We start from the raw sequence: 19,034 nt of genomic DNA, 5'->3' as shown, positions 1-19,034 counted from the left end.
CCCCCCCTCCCGCGATTTGCGGAACCCCCGTGACCCCCCCTCCCACCATTCGCGGGACCCCGCACCCCCCCTCCCGCGAGTCTCGGGACCCCCGCGACCCCCCCTCCCGTGATTCGCGGGACCCCCGTGAACCCCCCCTCCCGCGATTCGCGGGACCCCCGCGACCCCCCTCCCGCGATTTGCGGGACCCCGCGAGCACCCCGGTATCCGGACTATTGTTAGACAGCACTTACATCGACAGCCATTACATCGACACCATTAGTTCGACAGCTCAATAGGTCAACATGGTTTTAGGTCGACATACCATTCGGTCGACATGTCATTATGTCGACAGCTCATTAGGTCGACAGCTCATTAGGTCGACAGCTCATTAGGTCGACATGTTTTTAGGTCGACACTGCCATTAGGTCGACAGTGTCTATGTCGACAGTCAAAAGGTCGACATGGGATTTTTCACTGTTTATTGAGCCGACATGTGCCGACAGGCGGTATTTCATGGCCTACTATCCACTAGGGCGTGGTGGGAGAATAAAATAGTGTGCCGAGCGCAGCGAGGCACCGTGCCCGAAGCATAGCGAGCGGCTGCGGTACACTGCAAACTGTGTCCATGTCGACTGTGTCGACATTTCGGCCAAAAAACAGTGAAAAAACCCATGTCGACCTTTTGACTGTCGACATAGATTCTGTCGACCTAATGGCAGTGTCGACCTAAAAACATGTCGACCTAATGAGCTGTCGACCTAATGAGCTGTCGACATAATGACATGTCGAACTAATGGTATGTCGACCTAAAACCATGTCAACCTATTGAGCTGTCGAACTAATGGTGTCGATGTAATGGCTGTCGATGTAAGTGCTGTCTAATATCCGTCCCAGACCCGAACACCCCCTCCCGCGATTCGCTGGACCTCCGCGACCACCCCTCCCGCGAAACGCGGGACCCCCGCGACCCTCCCGCAAATCGCGGGACCCCTCCCGCGATTCGCAGGACCCCTGCATCCTCCCCTCCCGCGATTCGTGGGACCCCTGCGACCCCCCCTCCCGGCATTAAAAGGGCCCCCCACGACCCCCCCTCCCGCGATTCACGGCACCCCCCCCCCTACTGTGATTTGCGACCCCCTTCCCGCAATTCGCGCCGCCCCCTCCCGCGATTCACGGAACCCCCCGTAGCGCCCCCCTCCCGCGATTTGCGGGCCCCCTAATTCACACATTCGGGGTCCCCACCTCCCGCGATTCATGCCCCCCTCACGCAATTCACGGCACCCCCCACACCCCCCTTCCTGCGATTCGCAACCCCCCACGACCCCCCCTCCCGCGATTCACGAAACCCCCCGTAGCGCCCCCCTCCCGCGATTTGCGGGCCCCCTCGGCACCTCTCGCGATTTGCGACCGCCCCGTAATTCACACATTCGGGGACCCCCCCTCCCGCGATTCATGCCCCCCTCACGCAATTCACGGCACCCCCCATACCCCCCTTCCTGCGATTCGGAACCCCCCACGACCCCCCCTCCCGCGATTCATGCCCCCTCCCGCGATTCACGGACCCCTGCGCCCACCCTCCCTTGATTCACGCCCCCCTCATGCAATGCACGGCAACCCCCCACACCCCCCCTCCTGCGATTCGCAGCCCCCCCACGACCCCCCCCCCTGCGATTCATGACCCCTCCCGTGATTCACGGACCCCGCACCACCCCCCCTTGACTCACGGCACCCCACGCGCCCCTCCCGCAATTCACGGACCTCTGCAACCCCCCCTCCCGCAATTCACTAACCCCAACAACCCCCCTCCCGCAATTTGCGGACCCCCCTTCCCACGATTCAAGCCCCCCGCGCCCCCGCCCACGATTTGCGGACCCCCGCCCCCTCCCGCTAACCGCGGGTCCCCACACACCACCCCCCCTCCCGCAATTTGCAGACCCCCCAGACCCCCTTCCGGCAATTCCACCCCCCAGCGGACCACCGTGGCCCCCGCTCCCGCATTTCACGTACCCCCGTGACAATGGGGGATCCTGTACAACCACAAGCAGGTACCGCCCCTAGGTGGGAAATCCGGCCCTGGCTGCCGCACTGCAGGTTTCCCCACTGCCCTCTGCACCAGCGCCACAACTTTTATCAATGTCTTGCCCACATACCACTATTATACAGCCTCCTGCTCTCATGCACGCTCACTCCCTCCCAGTGGGAGGAGACGCTCACCCATGCCGGGAGCTGCATACTGTCCCCCACCCTTCTCCAGTTCTAGGGATGCCCATCGACCATCAATGATTTTCAAATAATCGATGGTTTATGGCCGATGTTGAATACTTTTGCCATCAATGTGGGAGGACACTGCCCTGCCTCCTGTTCTCCTGCCCCGTAACTTCCGCCAGTGGAGACCCGCTCACCCTGTGTTGCCCACATTCCCCTATCATGCTTTACCGCCCAGCCTCCTGCTCTCATGCACCCTAACTCCCACCCAGTCGGAGGAGACACTGACTCCTGTATTTCTGTGCTGCCACGCTGGACCCTCACCCACTGGCAGAAGCTGCACAGTGTCCACCACCCTCTTTAGTCCCCCGTATGCCCACACACCCCTATCACTACCCAGCTTCCTGCTCTCCTGAACCGTAACTTCCACCACTGGGTAATCGCTGACGCTGTGTTGCCCACATACCCCTATCATGCCTCATATCCCAGCCTCCTGCTCTCATGCACCCTAACTCCCACCCAATAGGAGGAGACACTGACTCAGGGCCACCGTCCGGTACTCCTGTGTTGCCACGCTGGACCCTCACCCACTGCCAGAAGCTGCAATACAGGGCATCTCTCATACAATTCTAACCATATTTCTCACAATACAAATGTTCACAAATTAAGGGGCGTAGCCCCTTACGCCGGTGTGAAGAGCGCCCGTAGGGCGTGATGAATCACCTAGTACACAAATATATGTTATTTGTTCAAAATGTGTACTATCTCAGGCACTGAATTTGAATGCCAAGCAATAATTTTTTTGCACATATATATTGGCAGTTACATATCATGTTCCCAGTAATTTTATATATATTGGCAGTTACATATCATGTCTCCAGTAATTTTATATATATTGGCAGTTACATATCATGTTCCCAGTAATTTTATATATATTGGCAGTTACATATCATGTCTCCAGTAATTTTATATATATTGGCAGTTACATATCATGTCCCCAGTAAGTTTTTAGCAAAAATAAAAAAAAATTCACTTTCTAGAATGTATGGTTTTTGGAATAATTCGGATAACGGATATTCGGATACGGGATACTCAACCTCAAACTCTGAAAAAAGAGCCCGTCACTGCGAAGTCCTGAGCCGGAAGCCGGGGGGTCTGCGGTGTGTACAATGGACTATCGCCATCTCAGAATGGCGATAGCCCAGGGATGCAAAGCCGGGCTGCCCGGTGTTGATACATTGGGCAGCTTCGCATCCCCTATAGAAACCTATGGGGGAGATGGCTCGCATCGATGCGGTGGGGGGAAGGAAGAGATCAGAGATTCCTGCTGCGGTTCCCCTTTGATATATTCAGGGATACTTAATATTCGCAGCTGATTTAGCTGCAAATATTGTTTGATAAAGGTGTCCCTAAAAGCCTATACACACACACACACACACACACAAGGGGTGGGTGATTTTGAGCAGAAAGCAGCTCACTTTCACCTTTTCAGCTGCTTTTGGCTCAAAAGCCGCCCATTGTGTATGGGCCAGTGATGAGCAGTAAGCACTGATGCACGCTCCCACATCATCGCCAACCGCCACTGTTCATCCAGCCGAGTGGATAGCTCTCCATATCGTCCTGCTATGGAAATCAGTCCACCCCACAAAAATCACCTGGATGGGAAAAACTAGCTGAATGTGTATGCACTGAGCAATTGTCACTATCATCGCTGTGCTTACACGCTGGGCAAAGCCGTCCAGGGAGGATGCACCTTAACGGGTAAATTCATCCCGGTCGCAATTTTTGCCTGTTTTTAAAGCAAATTCGCCCTATTTAATCCCCATGACAATTTTTCCACCTGGGCGCTGGTGAAAACCACGTGGATCTGTGAATCCGCGTGGTTTTGTCAAATTTGCAAACCCCCACCCACCCCAAAAAAAATACAATAGATAAAATTATTGCAAACCTCAGTTTTTGGCTACAGATCCCTTAGCCATCCTGAACCTAGACCGTTCATGTACAATAAGGTGATACGTTTCTTTATGTACTTTGTCGTATGACTTTCTCCCACATTTAGGGGGATATTCAATCTCCGGCGAGCACCTCCCATCGGGGAGATGCCCGCCGGGCCCTATTCAATGCTGTCTTCCCCGACAGCATTGAGCAGGGTATCTCGGCAGAACGAGCCCGACATCACTAGCTGTCGGGCTCGTTCTGCCGAGAACAGCCGGGAAGTGACGAGCTGCCGGCTGCAGCTCGCCTCTTCCCAGCCGCAATTCGTGGCCACGCCCCCTTTTCGCTCCCCAGCAGGCGGGACATTGAATCCCGCCTGCATGTTCTCGGTCGAGCTGACCGAGAACGGGACTGTGTCACGGCGGTCGAGCAAGCTCGACTGCCATGACCCTTACATTGAATACCCCCCTATATATGGAACCTTGGTAGATGTTTAGGTTTCATCTGATCCCTTTAAAAAAAAAAAAATACTTTGTTCCAGAACTGTACTTGGCTCATCTGTGCGATGGCCACTTGTAATCTGGTGGATTTGTGACCATAAGGAGAGGTTTGCTAGAATTGTAAAAGGCTTACGTACATCAGATGCGCTTGCTTCTGCAAATAGATTCCGATGCGGCTAACTTTGCACTGGCGAGGCTACTGCAGAGGTTGCTATGGTTTTACCGTTGTCAGGTTCTCTAGAGAGTAAATGATCTCATTCTATGGTGGAATTATTCCCCCGAAGAGAGGAGTTCATGCTAGCCGCAAGGAAATAATGCTATACGGAGGGTCTCATTGGTACCTATAGTATTCCATGTGTACTTACCCATCGTTTATCATATTTAAGCCACCCCCCCCCCCTTGAGCCACTTCTGGAACGGTACTTGTTTCCTAGCACTGCGCCCACGATTTTAATCTTATGCCATCGATTTGATCGCATGCGACCAGATTGCATGCGATGCGATCAAAACGATTTTTTAATGGGTGATTACTATGTTATATGCACCCCCATTGTTAACGCCACCGCCAATATGAACCCCAACCCGAAGCGTGGCGAGCAGCGGCGGTACGCGTCCTCTGACCTTTTCATACCCCACTATCCACGTCGGCGTGGATTTGATTTTAGATAGTGTGGCGAGCCACCGAGCCCAAAGCGTGGCGAGCCCCGCGAGGGGACCCGGATTACTTCACATGCCACGCTTCGCGCTCGGTGGCTCGCCACACTATCTAAAATCAAATCCACGCCGACGTGTATAGTGGGGGTATGAAAAGGTCGGAGGACGCGTACCGCCGCCCCTCGCGGGCTTGCCACGCTTCAGGTTGGGCATTGATAGTGGGGGTGGAATTAACAATGGGGGTACATTTAACATAGTAATCACCCATCAGGGTGGTTGTACAATTGAAAATCGGGTGTAATCGCGTCGCATCGCATGCCATTGTAATGGCATGCGATGCGACGCGATGTTAAAATTGTATAGGAAGCTCTTAAAACCCTAATATCGGGTCAGATCGGGTCCCATCGCATACCTTAACTAATGATATGTGATGGGATCTGACGGTCGCTGTGCTAGGAAACAAGTACCCCTGGAACTTCCCGGGCGGAGGATCGCAGGCGGTGCTTTTCAAAGTGATCTATAACATGCAATGTCTGCTGCCGGGTGTCTACACAGACTTCCAGCTTTCCTCCTGACCACTGATCGTTTTATGGATATACATACACCAATCCACATTCATAACATCATGGTACAGCAGAAAGAACCGCCAAGATAATAAATCCTATCCGATTATAGCACGCCAGGCGTTGCTAAGAGAACAGCCATTGCTGGACGTAGCGTACAGCTGCTGTATTACCTCTCTGCTATTACTAGAACCAGTATCGTCTACGGTTCACTCTGAATACTGAGAATATTAGAATCATTTCCTCCACCATCCCCTATTCATATGGTTTTTAGGATGTGAAGGCCATAAGGTAATAGCGAACACCATTATTACACATTCCCAAATCTTGTGTGCACATATTTACCATACAAGGAGAGTGATACCCAGAAGGCAACAGCCCCAATAACTGTTCATATGTGCAATGGACAACTGACGACACATAGCGATAACTATCACATGACCATGGGCCAGATGTACTAAGCCTGAAAAGTGATAAACCACCAGCCAATCAGCTCTTACCTGTCATTTTTCAAACCCAGCCTGTGGCATGGCAGTTATGAGCTGATTGGCTGATGGTGTATCACTCTCCTTTTTATCACTTTTCAAGCTTAGTACATCTAGCTCCATACCTTACCAGCAACATACAGGAGTATAATCTAGTTCTAGATCTAGTGTTCCCTCTAAGCTTCATTTGCAGGGTGCTGCACCCTGCCCATTTTTAAAACCTCAAAATGCACCCTGCCCTTTTTGTGTGTGGCACTGTGGGTCCTTGCGCTGCCCCGCTACCATGCCGCGGAGAACTTTCAGTGTGTGCCATCATGTGTAATGGGCATTATGGTGTTTAGTATAATGAGGCATTACCATGTTTAATGGGCAATTTTTAATATTTGTTTGTTTCTAATGTAAATTAGAAGAGTGTGCTGAGCCTGAAGCATGGCAAGTGAAGGGCGCCACGGGTTTCACGAATCGGGGTTCCAGGTTGACATTGCCATCAAATAAAATGTGAAAAATTCATATTTATCTTTTGGACTGTAACTAGACACTGTAGATCTGATAACCCACACCCTTACAAGCCGATCCGTCAGCCTATTACAACTTTACTGTGTTTATACCACAGGCTCTCAAAGTCGGTCCTCAGGACCCCACACAGTGCATGTTTTGCAGGTCTCACAGAATCACAAGTGACATAATTAGCTCCACCTGTGTTTTTTTTTTTTTAACTTTCCAGTATTGAGTGCACCGGTCAGGTGACCTGGAACAAGTGAACTGTGTGGGGTACTGAGGACCGCGTTTGAGAACCCCTGGTTTACAATAACAGCCTCTAATTAAATAACTTCATAAAGAGGCTGCTGTTAAATGTATTTCCCATATACACCAACTGATCTATTCTGATGCGGTGTTCCTTTTAAGCCCTGATTGTCATATGCGGCCTGACTGCCCTGTCCGGAATCCTCGTAGCAGCTCTCTGCTGGTACAGGTAAGTGGCCTAAGCACCTTCATTATATTAGGTCATTGTTTTATTATTATAATTGTTAAACCTGGAGGGAAAAAAAAAATTGTAATTACAAGTCAACTGTGTCTACCAGTCATCCTTATGGTCTTTACGTGGCGGCGTACAGTTGTGTTTTATCAATCACATGTTTTAGGATTGGCAGAGTTTGATTTGGTCCTGGTCCATTAATCCCATTCACCCCTGCAAGAGCCTCGCAATACACCAGGGTGCCTGAGAACATCATTTAGGAACCACTGGCCGAAGAATGGTCAGCTAAAGCAGAACCGGTATATGCTGTACAGGCCTAGTTCAAAAAGTCTGTGCAGCATATACTTTTTAAACTGTTCGATAGGATGTGTGCGGGAACGTGCATCTCACCCACAAATTGCACCGTGTATGGGCACCTTAAAGTTTGTGTGCGATCTGAACTAAAATGCATGCAAGTATTGCATTGGCCCTTATTCTGGTTAATGCGGTAATATCCGCGTGCGTTCGTGCCGCCGATGTTTTGTGTCTGCGCATGTGCAGAGGCGTCTCTGCGCATGTGCGAGCGGGGCGTACGGCCAAATCCCGCATGAAATGTAAACACTCCGACCAGGGGGTGGAGAGGGGCGTGAAGGGCTATTTGGGCTCATTACCATATGCATACACCCCGCGTTTCATGGGCGTTCCCATGCAAACGCTGGGCGTACGTATGGTAATGCGGCCGTGACGCACGTGTAGGGGGCGGACATATGACATCGCCGGATGTCAGCTGCCCGCCCAGATCCCTGCTTTTGCATGGAGAAATGTCCGTGTGGTCTGAGGTTGCGGGTGCTGGTGGAGCACTCGGTCCTGCATTCGATGGTCTGCGACCATCGAATGATGGGGGAGGTTTCCTGAGATGGAGGAGGCGTATTCCGTGAAAAATACACGTGAGGTCCGTTCGGCCAGCTTCTTACCGCGTATGGACGGAGTTGGCGATCCGTATGGAAGGCGGGGTTTCGCACGCACGGTCCTGGCCGCACCGATCAGAATAAGGGCCATTGTGTATGGGCACCTTAAGAGCTCAGTACTTGATCTCCACACGGGCCAGGAATACAGGGAAATGTAATTCGCTCCAATTTGTCCAAATTTTCAAAGTCTCACAGCTGAAGCATTTCGCCAAAACAGTATTAGAGAACCACAAAATGCCTTAACTGCTGATGGACCTGGCAGACTGTGAGCGGAAGGGATGCCAGAACTGGGGTCAGCAAGTGCAGGGTATTTCATATACTTAGCCCCCAGAACAGGGGCTATTTCCATCCTACTAAGACACATCCAGTTATACACCGAGCAGCAGCGTTTGGCCATCCAATCCCCTGAGATGCCCAGGACCTTCCTGGGAAACAGGATCACTAGCATTGGGTGAAAAGTGGCCAAATTGGACTAGTGTATGGGGACCTTTAGCCAAAATCAGACGATTATTCCATTCTGGCACCGTGTGCTAAACCGCTTTTGAATTCTTGTGCAGATTCATGTTCTGCCGCGGTAATGGCATATTTGCTGGTTGGCATTCCCCGATTCTGACAACACTTTCGTTATCAATCTTAACGCCAACCGGATTCTGCTAGCACAGTCTGAAAATGACAGAACTTGATTGGTTAGGACTTTCTCTCCACAGCTTGAGCCATCTCCCTCATTAACAAAAAAATGGATTATATACTGTTATTTGTCTTAGAAATGTGCATGTTAGAAGCTTTAGATGTAAGCACATATTTATGACTGTACCAGTGACAATGCCAGGCCGATGCAAGAGATACACGGGGCTTTTAGTACCACATCAGGAGAGACTGTTTAGCTGGTTTTGCAGTGTAAATGATTGCCGCTTTAACAAAAATTTGTGGGGCTTTGCCTTTAAAAATAGGCAAAGCCCCAATCGCTTAGCCCTATCCAGCCATTGAATGTCTTTTATGCACCCTCATTCTCACAGCACATTACCGGATCAAGCATTTTCTAGCATATTAGGGTAAACCTGGGTCGATGACTTGGAAATAAAGCAGGGTTGAAGACACGGGAATGTCGATCTGTGTTGTCCGATACATGGAAAAAATAAATAAACCTTTGTTGAAAGGCAAATTTCTGGGTCGAAATGCTTGACCAATACCCTTGCTGTGACAATGATCAGGGAGGCTCCAAAGGTGGGGCTGTAGCACAGTTCAAAATTCAAATAGCGGAGCCGCACCCCGTGAGTCAGTTTGGAATGGCAGTTGGTAGCAGTGGGTGTGGCTCTACTATTTGAATTTTGAACTGTGCTGTAGCCCCTCTGGAACCATTGGTAATGATTACACCTGTGTACCATCTAGGCGGTCTGGGAAACAGACATCTCGTAGATCTAAAAAACTGGTTTGTCCAACCCTGCAGTAGATTAATGCATTCAGAACCAGTTGCTATTTGTCCATATATCACTAATGTTTCCTTGTCTAGGTTGCAGAAAGAGGTGCGGCTGGCACAAGAGATGGCATATAAAGCCTACAAGGGCAGCAGGCAGCACCCCTGCCAGAGGGTAAGGCGCATCCTGGGAATTGCACACACAACATGGAAGGGGTAGGAAAGCCTGCACACAGATCATTCTAACAGTTCCTTCTGCCATGTCCATCTTCTCCAGCAGTCTGCAGATCAGATGTCGCAGTACATGCAGCACTACAGCAGCCAGAAGAAGCACTTCCAGGCCCAGGAGAGGTGAGCGATACGAGCAGAAATAGCCACATTCACACCCTTAGGCCGGTTTCACACACTCCGGCTCCTGCTGGACGGTGAAATCCCGCACTGGCAGGGAACACGCACACAGTAGTTTATCATGGAGGGGATGGCCACAGCCCGGCAGCCGTCCCTTCCAGTGGCGGGATCCAGCTGCAACCGTGTGGCCGGGCCGTGGCCGTCCCGTGTGAATGGACACAATAGTGTCCATTCACAACTAATGTGTGCGGCACGGCTCCCTGGCCGTGCGGGATTTCACCGTCCGGCAGGAGTGTGTGAAACCAGCCATACGGGTAAATATACGAAAACGGGATGTTGCCCACAGCAACCAGATTCTATTATCTTCTAGAAGAGGCCTAATACATAAAAAGTAGAAGCTGGTTGCTGTGGACAACACCCCATCTTCAATAGAACTCCCACCTTAGTAAATGTATGCCTTATTCCCTTGCTCAATCAATATTTTTCCTTGGGGAATCCAGATCCATTCATACTCATAGGATTTCTTAGGCCAAGAGCGGATTGCCTTCAGGCCCCCGTACACAGGCCTGATTCAGCTCGTGTATATCAAATTCCAAAGGATCGGCCTGATATCGGATGAAAAGTGGCCAATTCTGAGGCGTTCCTGTGCGCATTGGAGTGGAACCTGGAGACCTTATGTGCAGCATATAAGATAGGACACAATTCATACAATCTGCATTAGATTTGCACTATATGGTCATTGTTGCCCTGTCTATCTGGGTTTCGATTTGTGCTGTCACAGGAGCGCGCATCGGGATCGCAACGTAAAGAACCTGTGCGATCTGCATGCGATTTTCACTATATAGTCAAAATCTAATGTCAACGCTCACCATGTGTACACAGCAATAGTTCAGAATCTGCCAAACAATGGTACTTTTTAGCACCTGCGATATATCGCATTAGACTTTCCTTGAGCTCCTGGCAGCTCTTCCACATGCGAATTATCACATGTAAAAAACGTCACATCAAGTGCCAAGTGGGATGGGGCCCTCCCGGGGAGCTGCCAGGGATAAACAGGTCCGATTTGTGCCTCCCTGTGTATGGGAACCTTTACATGTCATTCTAATTCCCCCCCCCAACTCTAATTGCAGAAAGCCCTGCCAGCAGCTGTCTACCGACTCAGAAGCCGACGCAGAGGAGTTCGCCATCTACGAGTGTCCCGGACTTGCGCCGGTGAGTTTACGTAGTAAGCCACACAATTAGTGAGTTTAGATGGGGACGGGCTGGTCACTCACTGCTTCTCTCTCCCCACAGACCGGTGAGATGGAGATACACAACCCTCTGTTCGACCCATCCAGGACCAGTCAGTAATGTGGTGTGCAACCTGCAACACGTGTATATGATAAGCTTCATTTATAAAGTGTATACCTGCAAGTATCCCATCGGACTGGCGTCCATTAAAATTTTAGTATATAGTAATTACAGTTATTTCTACACCCAATAAGGAGGACAACATCCATGTGACGATTATCCCTCTGGACTAGGCTACCAACATTTGAGTTTAGGCCTGTGTGTATGCCCAATAGCTCCCGACAGAAGGCCTGCAGGCAGCGCTGCCGTCTGGGCTGTATTCAATTAAATCAAGATGGAACGTTACTATGGAAGCAGGGACAGGCTGGCCCACAAGGGTTCCCCCTGTGGAGGGGAGGGGCACTGCTTGAGGCCCACCACTTTCAGGGCTCAGGTTCCAGACTGAACTAATTTTACATATATTACATGGTACAGACTAAATTGTATAGTACATTGCGGTTATTAATCTGGTACCTAATGCATGCACCAGTTACTATATAATATATATTCATCAAGGGGTCCAGATCATGCAAGCTAATGGTTCGCATTAGATACTGCATGGAATTACTAATCGCCCCACAGCTCTGAAATGCACATGGATGGCTTTAGCAATGCTGGACAGTCATAAATATCCCCAATGCCGATCGGAAATGTTCATGTACAAAAGTCTTATCTGATATACATTCGATACTAGGCTGCAGCAGACACCAGCAACATCTTCGTATTCTCCGACAAGGTTTCGGGGGCATCATACAAACAGTACATTGATAAATAGTCCACTTAGCCGTTAATAAAGGAAAAACTTTGGGGCAGTTCTGTAATATTCCAGATGTATCTGCCCATAACTACAATAATGCCTTAGGCCAGTGGTTCCCAAACTGTGTGCCGTGCCATCCTGGGGGACTTGCAGGGGTGCCCTGGGTTGGTGGTCCAGGACCAATTCAAGCTCTTTATGTGCATTATAAAAACATTTCTGATTATTCAGGGTGCCGTGAGTCGAAAAATTTGGGAACCCCCGCCTTAGGTAGTTCTATAGGCAAAGTGACTCCTGTACAGATGCTGCTCATCCATGCACAATCAGACATGCAGGCCTTGCACAGGACACTACACGTGAGCATGGTTACACCAATTTGTACCAGGATATGAAGTTCATGACTTGATTCTTAATGTAAAAGGTTTATGCAAATGGCTGCCCATTCAATATTGGTGGCCTCCAAGACCCAGCAGGGCCCTTGTTACAACACAGTAGAGTAACGGAGTTGTATTTCTACTTTCAACTCCAGTGCTGCACATCGGGATCGGATGCAGGCACACATGGGGCGACTTGCCCTAATTTGCTATAGATTTTGGACTATATAGTCAAAAATCGATAGCCCAAATCGCACTGTCACACTATTAGTTTAGCATAAGGTGCACATGATGGGATTCCGGCTAAAGCCAATTTTATACAATTTTCTTGAACTCCATGGAGCCCAGAACCACTAACATATACAATATACTGCCTGCAGTTTATTTGTACTTGGGATAAATACCTAGTAAGGTGTACATCTGCATGACAGTATAGTTTGTGTGCAAGAAGTACAAACTTTTCCTTCAATTAGGACTATATTCTAAAGACAGAAGTACTTATCACACAGGGTATATGCACCTTTAGGTGCATATACAGGTCAGAAGTCCAAAGTAAAGTGGAGCTGCACTTAGCATAATATTAGTTTTCTCACTTAGGAGAATGGACAAGCAAATTCCTGATTTGTTAAATAGATTTACTCTGCACATACACTACATCATAATGAAAGGAGCAGAAATTGTGGCTCATTGGCAAAAACTCGCTATCCAACCTACGCAAAACAGATTTCTTCAAAGACACAGAAGGGAATATAACCGCTTCTGTGTTTAGCAGGCCCAAAAATTATTTATATAATACCATTTCAGTTCTATCTTCGAGCGCTGCATGTTACCCATTTCTGACTGACTACAAATGGGGTGGCCAAACTGGTCCTTGAGATCTACGAACAGTTCAAGTCTTACAGAGCACCGAGCTGGTGCACAGGTGCAGTCATTACAACCATGTGCTGCATTCATTCCTACAGATAGCCTGGAAAACATGAACTGCTGGTCAATCTTAAGGACCGGTTTGGCAACCCCTGGCCTACACTGTACGGCTCTAGATCACACAGTCACTCAGCCATACGGCAGAGAACAGAAACTATATTTTTTGACCTTTTGAGGAATTTTTAGCCTGGGTCGTACTAAAGACTGTAGTGGATAGTAATTGGTACTCTGCCCAAGTAGCAAAAATGAGGGCACAGAAGTCTGAAAGTCTAGTAGTACAGATGGAGCGCCGCTCGTTCTTGCAGGGGCTGGCGCTTCCATCAGCAAGGGGGGTGCTCCCCGCCGCCGTCATCGCCGGTCCCCACCCCTGCCCCGACCGTCTCCCTGAAGTGGAGACAGGCAGGGTCCCGCCGCCCAGCGTGCGAGACGCACGTGCGTCCCAGTCTGGTGGAGCACCCTCTCTCCACCTGCTCTCACCAGCGGGGACGTTTTGGCGAGAGCCAACAAGAATGAGAGGGGCATCTGTACATGCGGCAATTTTGTGAAATGTAAGATCAGAGCTGCATGTGGGTAAAATATGGCATCTTGAACAAGCACGCAGCCGATTTGGGGAAAGTACGGTTGTAACTTGCTATATATGAGGGAAGAGAATGTGCTGCCCTTTGGAAATTTAGAGGTCTGCATATTATGGCCAAGTCTAACATGTCTAATGTAATAAGCATTTCTCGAAACAAGAACTCTAGCTATTCCCATTAAATACGATCAATAATTGCAGCCATCACTACTGGCTCTGTGTTTGAACAGCGCTATTGTTAACATACCAATTTAATATTGGCCTAGAATACACCAGGCACAAAGCAATATCCATGTCATCAAGCGGTTGCCAGGTTGTAAAACCTCACACTACTGACGTGTTTGCTCAAATAATATGTGCAGCCAAACGAGAGCAATGCTTCCAGTGGACTTTATTCAGTTGCGTTACCAGAGATTAAGATATCCGATACAGTGGGAGAAAAGGAAGAAATACAAATCACAATGCTTAATTTATCCTTAATATAACGATTGGTCATAAGATCAGTGCATGTGTACAAGGCGGACATAACCATAGAAACCGGCTAGCCGGTGCATAATGATCTAATATTTTGAGAGCAACTCCGGTATTTTGTTCATGGGTCCTGCAAAGCCTATGCTATTAACATGAGCTTTGTGCCGCCTGACATTATGACATCACAGAATACAAGGATTGCCTGTGCTGCCCCGGGGAGGTCAGGGGTCAACTTTAAAGCTCCAAGTGCACGTAGATTTTGCATACTGGTTCCCAAATGCTACATGTTCATCCCCAGACCTGAACGAAATATTAGAATTAATTTAAAAGGGTGATTACAAGCTATGTTTTACATTACCTGATTTATATATTAAAGGGGGAAAAAAATAAGTAATCTCAGATTAAAGTAGAAAGACTAGAAAAAGGTCTTTGCTGCAAATTTGTCCAACAGTAGAAGTTCTGTACGTTTGTATGGATGATAGAAGAGTCCTGAACCGGGTTAAATAACGAAGGGAATTGAAAGGTACAGTACAGTAACGTCCCCACATTGCCTGTGTAAGGACATTTTACAACCTTCAGACTAATGCATTAAATGTATCACCTGCTGCAACTGCTCTCTTAATGGTCTTATAAAAAAGGGTGAAGAGACAGTTGAGTAAAGGAGCAAAAAGGCGACAATAAGAGAAAGTGGGCAGTGTTCACCGGCCTGGTCACGTGCAGCCGCAGTGGAAGTCTGCGTCTTGCAGGGAGGTGAGGCTGCGCCCAATGCACACAACATGGTACCAGGAATCACAGCGGTCGCACTGCACCCAGCTGACAGTGTCTTCCTGCGGGAGGCAGCAGGATCGATAGGCACATGGTTCCGCACTTGACAGAGTCTGGGACACCACCAACGGAGGGGCAGGGTTCTTTCTGGGGCGACCACGGGGCTTCCTGTAAAATAAAGACTGAAAATCAAGTGCTTGCAAACCATACGGAAGAGGCAACCACCACAACATTGTGGCTAGGGATGCCAATCTTGGGATTCGCGATTGAAAAATGCTCAATCCTGGGATCCGCTCCCTTATAAAAAAAAAAAAAAAAACCGCTCAAGATCCGCCCCCCCCCCCCCCAAAAAAAATTGTGCTGCACATTTTCTTACATATGAAGCAGCGGTGACACCAAAAGTGGGCGGCAGTGGCGTGTGCAACGTGACCTCTGACCACCAAGCTGCACAGACGCACAACTGGGTCAGGAGCAGCCAGACAGGGTCTGAGCAGATGCGCAGACGCTGCCCGGCATTAGACTGTACATGCGCACTCTAATCCCGAATCAGAGAATTGGAAACTCAGCAATTTTGGGGCCAAACCCCGAGACCCAGCATTGGGCACCCAACTACCCCTTTCACACTGACAAATATTTCCTGGGTTATTGCACATGAACGTGCAACAAGCTGGAAAATTGATCAGTGGTAAAGGGTCCTGAAAGATTGCCCCGGGACACTCGTGGGTCTAGGGGCAATGGGAACAGGTGACCCGGGTCCCATTCACAGCACTGTAAAAGGCGCAGCTAGAAAATGCTGACATCTCCCAGTGCCGGCCCCCCCTCCCGATTACTCCACCTCGCCCAGCTTTATGCCGGGTGGTTAGTGTGAAAGCACTTTCATTGAGGCACAAGAGAAGGGAATCATGATCGCTATGTAGCTGTTCTAGCAGGTAATATTTAGACAAACAAAATCTCACCTGGCAAATTCCATCTGTTGTACAGCCCTCTGCTCATCTTCCTTCCGCCTCCATCTTTTTCTTTTCCTTTTATCATCGTCCTCCTCCTCCCTCTTATCATCGTCTTCGTCCAGCTCACAGAGAACCTTATGCTGAGCCTTCCTACGACTGCTCCTCCTCTCCAGACCCGTACGGGAAGGCAACGGAAGGTCCGGGGTTGGCGGTTTGCACAGTTCGACTGTTCCCCCCACCAGCCCGCCGCTGTGCATCCTTTCTCGCTTCATCTTGCTAATGCTACCGATGGAGTTCAAGATGACCGTGGCCCCAGTTGTGTAGTGAGGAGATGCTCCACGTTCCCTACCCAGGCTGTGTGTGCCCAGCACTGGAGTGAAGCAGTGAAAGGTGTTCCGGACACGTGGCGATGTGATGGCAGAGAAGTCCAGCGGACGTACGCTAACGCGCTGGAATAGGAAATAGGTGTCAGGAGATGCAGATGGAGGGGACGGGGCAGAGGGTTTTTCTTGGAAGCGAAGAAGGTCTCCATCCGATAACTCGAACCGCTGACCCCGTTGCAGCTGGACATCATTGACGTAAATGCCTGACGGAGGAGAAATATTAAATATTCAGCATTGGATACACAATTAGTGTGAATGAGAAATGGAGAACAATGTAGAAACTTAGAACAGAGGTTCACGAGTCAGTAAAGTCTCAGGTATTATCCAAAATATAATTAAGATGTATTTTATAGGTTATGTGGTCATTAGGTCGACAGTCAAAATGTCAAACACTATTTTTTGGCAGTCACAAGTTCAAAACACATGAAAAAAGGTTGACGTGAGTTTTGGGGGCTACATTCTTAGGTGGCCAATTGGGGTTCCAGATGGCTGATAGACAATGGCATCAATCCTATTAGCGCCAAAGGGCGCAAGGTGCCATTAGGGTGCCGTTTAAACTCGCACCCGAATTAAGCTGATCTTGCACCATTCGCTGGGCCAAATTCGCTTAAAATTGCTTGCACCCATATGCAGGTGCGAGCACTTCTAAGCAAATTCAGTCAACCGTAAATTGCACCCGGTGCAGTGATTATTCGTGAGTGCGAATCATCCGCACTTAATAGGATCAACCCCAATGTCTAGTCAGATGTTGATGATATTTTTTCATAAAAATAACCAATTCATTCTTTACCATCCCAGTGGACGTGTAATAGTGTCCTGAATGCAGCAAGGCACTGTGCCTGAAACATGGTGTGCCAAGTGCCCCATGCAAGGGGATGCCGTACACGGTGTCCTTGTGGACCTATGTCAACATAGACCTAAAAACATTGTAAAAAATAATTATGTTGACCTTTTGCACACGTCAACCTGAAAACCTGTACTCAGAATGATTTTTAAGACAGGGAAAATACACCCCCATACACACTAAATGAGTCCCCGCCAGCGCAGATATTGGTGGTGGCGGGGAGCCACTACTACACGTAGTAGTGGGAATGACGGCCGTGCTACCTCTGCATCATGGCCATCATTAACAAGGACCCCCACGTCTAGACATACTGGAAACAGCATCTGATGACCATAACAAAACAGCTGCTCCATGGGAAAATAATTGCCATCAAATCAGGTACACAGCGGCATCTAGGAACGGACAACGCATTGCGATGTTTCACTGCCAATGTTTTTGTTTCGATGGTAGTCATTTTACCATTCGATGGTGGCATTCTGATGTTTACCGCCAATCACTTCCAAAGATACGATAGGGGTCTTCCAATGTCATAACTATTGGCATCGGACATTTATTCATAGAGAAAGACAATCAATAGTGGGTCTTTAGACAGGGATGGCCTATTAGGGGAATGAAAATAATAAACTACAATTAAATTCCGCAGACAAACTAAATCTATATGTAAAATAAGTGAAAAAAAAACAACTATTAAATATTAAAATATAGTCACCACAATTGGAACAGCTCTCCAAGTTGACCTGCCAGTCTCCGCTGGTCTCTCGCTCAGCATGGATCTGTGCATGGACTACAGGTTTCCCAGGTAAGGGGACATCACATAGGTCGTGCCGTGCTCCTAGCCGGTAGATGCACCGCGGGGAGTCTGGCAGAAAGGTGTACAGGTCTTGAGAGGGCGGGCTTTGTGCATTAGAGGTGGGAAGGGTTCCAAGGTTCGAGCCCATACGAAGCAGTTGGAAACATGGCTGCACCTGGGTCAGGGATACCTCTGACCCTACCATGGCAGCTGGTTCTCAATGCAGGACAACTAATTATTCACTAGGCCAGGAATCGTCCCCACTAAATCAACTGTCCTACCCACCAGGCCTTACCTACACCGCCATCAATTTTCCTCAATAAGCCAGTTATGCGCCTTACCCACTGTGCAACTCTTACCCACTAAGCCAGATACCTTACCCACTAAGCCAGATATCTTACCAACCTTAACTATTGGGCATGCTCTTTTGTACCACTTAAACGCACTAGGCCAGTTTCCTTGATCATCAGTTTTACCCACCAGGCCAGCTGGCTTTTGCACCAGCCTTACCCACTGAGCCAGCTGCCCATATGCTGGAAGAGTCTGCCAATGCTGCTTACAGTCTAGATTTCCCCAACCCACTCCCCCCCAGTGCGGGATAAGCCCCTCTACCGACGCTACTGGCTTCCACGATCTTAGATTTCACCCGGGGGGGAGGGCGCCACCGGTGATGACAGCGCGGTGCTCACTGACAGGCGCCCGGAGTTGACCAGCGGCGGCGGGAAAACAGAAGGAAGGAAGCGCGCCTTTGAAATTTGGCGGGTTTTTCCGGGCCGAGACAAGCCCATAGAAGACAACCACGCCTATTTCCTATCTCTTCTCAGGTCAGACAGCTGCTTCGCCACGCCCACTGCGGCGTGATTGGGCACT

General features: G+C 49.2%; 2 protein-coding genes across 5 annotated transcripts in view; one reads left to right on the top strand and one right to left on the bottom strand.

Annotated features, from left to right (window-relative positions):
* LOC146036181 (neural proliferation differentiation and control protein 1-like) overlaps nt 1–11,425 on the top strand; it is a 67,049-nt gene extending 55,624 nt beyond the window's left edge. For 3 of the 4 annotated variants that reach the window (XM_083160036.1, XM_083160035.1, XM_083160033.1), the window contains exons 5-9: nt 7,231–7,297; nt 9,758–9,836; nt 9,939–10,012; nt 11,140–11,221; nt 11,303–11,425. In XM_083160036.1, coding sequence (XP_083016162.1) covers nt 7,231–7,297; nt 9,758–9,836; nt 9,939–10,012; nt 11,140–11,221; nt 11,303–11,359 — 359 coding nt within the window. In that variant the 3' untranslated portion in view covers nt 11,360–11,425. The remainder of the gene's footprint in view (nt 1–7,230; nt 7,298–9,757; nt 9,837–9,938; nt 10,013–11,139; nt 11,222–11,302) is intronic. The other variant, XM_083160034.1, reaches the window with a different exon arrangement.
* A 2,913-nt stretch (nt 11,426–14,338) lies between these two features.
* On the bottom strand, nt 14,339–18,957 carry TCF19 (transcription factor 19). Its single transcript, XM_083160032.1, has 3 exons — nt 18,084–18,957; nt 16,157–16,733; nt 14,339–15,368 (listed from the first exon to the last, which is right to left on the bottom strand). The coding sequence occupies exons 1-3, from the start codon at nt 18,367–18,369 to the stop codon at nt 15,146–15,148; spliced, it is 1,086 nt and encodes a 361-aa protein (XP_083016158.1). The 5' UTR covers nt 18,370–18,957; the 3' UTR covers nt 14,339–15,145.
* Nucleotides 18,958–19,034: the final 77 nt, after the last annotated feature.

Source organism: Crinia signifera, chromosome 9, assembly GCF_055691185.1.
Source record: "Crinia signifera chromosome 9, ASM5569118v1, whole genome shotgun sequence".
Lineage (NCBI taxonomy): Eukaryota > Metazoa > Chordata > Amphibia > Anura > Myobatrachidae > Crinia > Crinia signifera.
Note: the sequence above shows the minus strand (reverse complement) of the source record. Positions and strands in the feature narration are given on the sequence as shown.

Coding starts and splice junctions, on each gene's coding strand:
- TCF19 (XM_083160032.1), bottom strand. CDS start 18,369: ATGGTAGGGTCAGAGGTATCCCTGACCCAGGTGCAGCCATGTTTCCAA. Junction 16,734..18,083: donor GGAGAGCTGTTCCAATTGTG/GTGACTATATTT, acceptor CTCCTCCGTCAG/GCATTTACGTCAATGATGTC. Junction 15,369..16,156: donor CAACAGATGGAATTTGCCAG/GTGAGATTTTGT, acceptor TTTATTTTACAG/GAAGCCCCGTGGTCGCCCCA.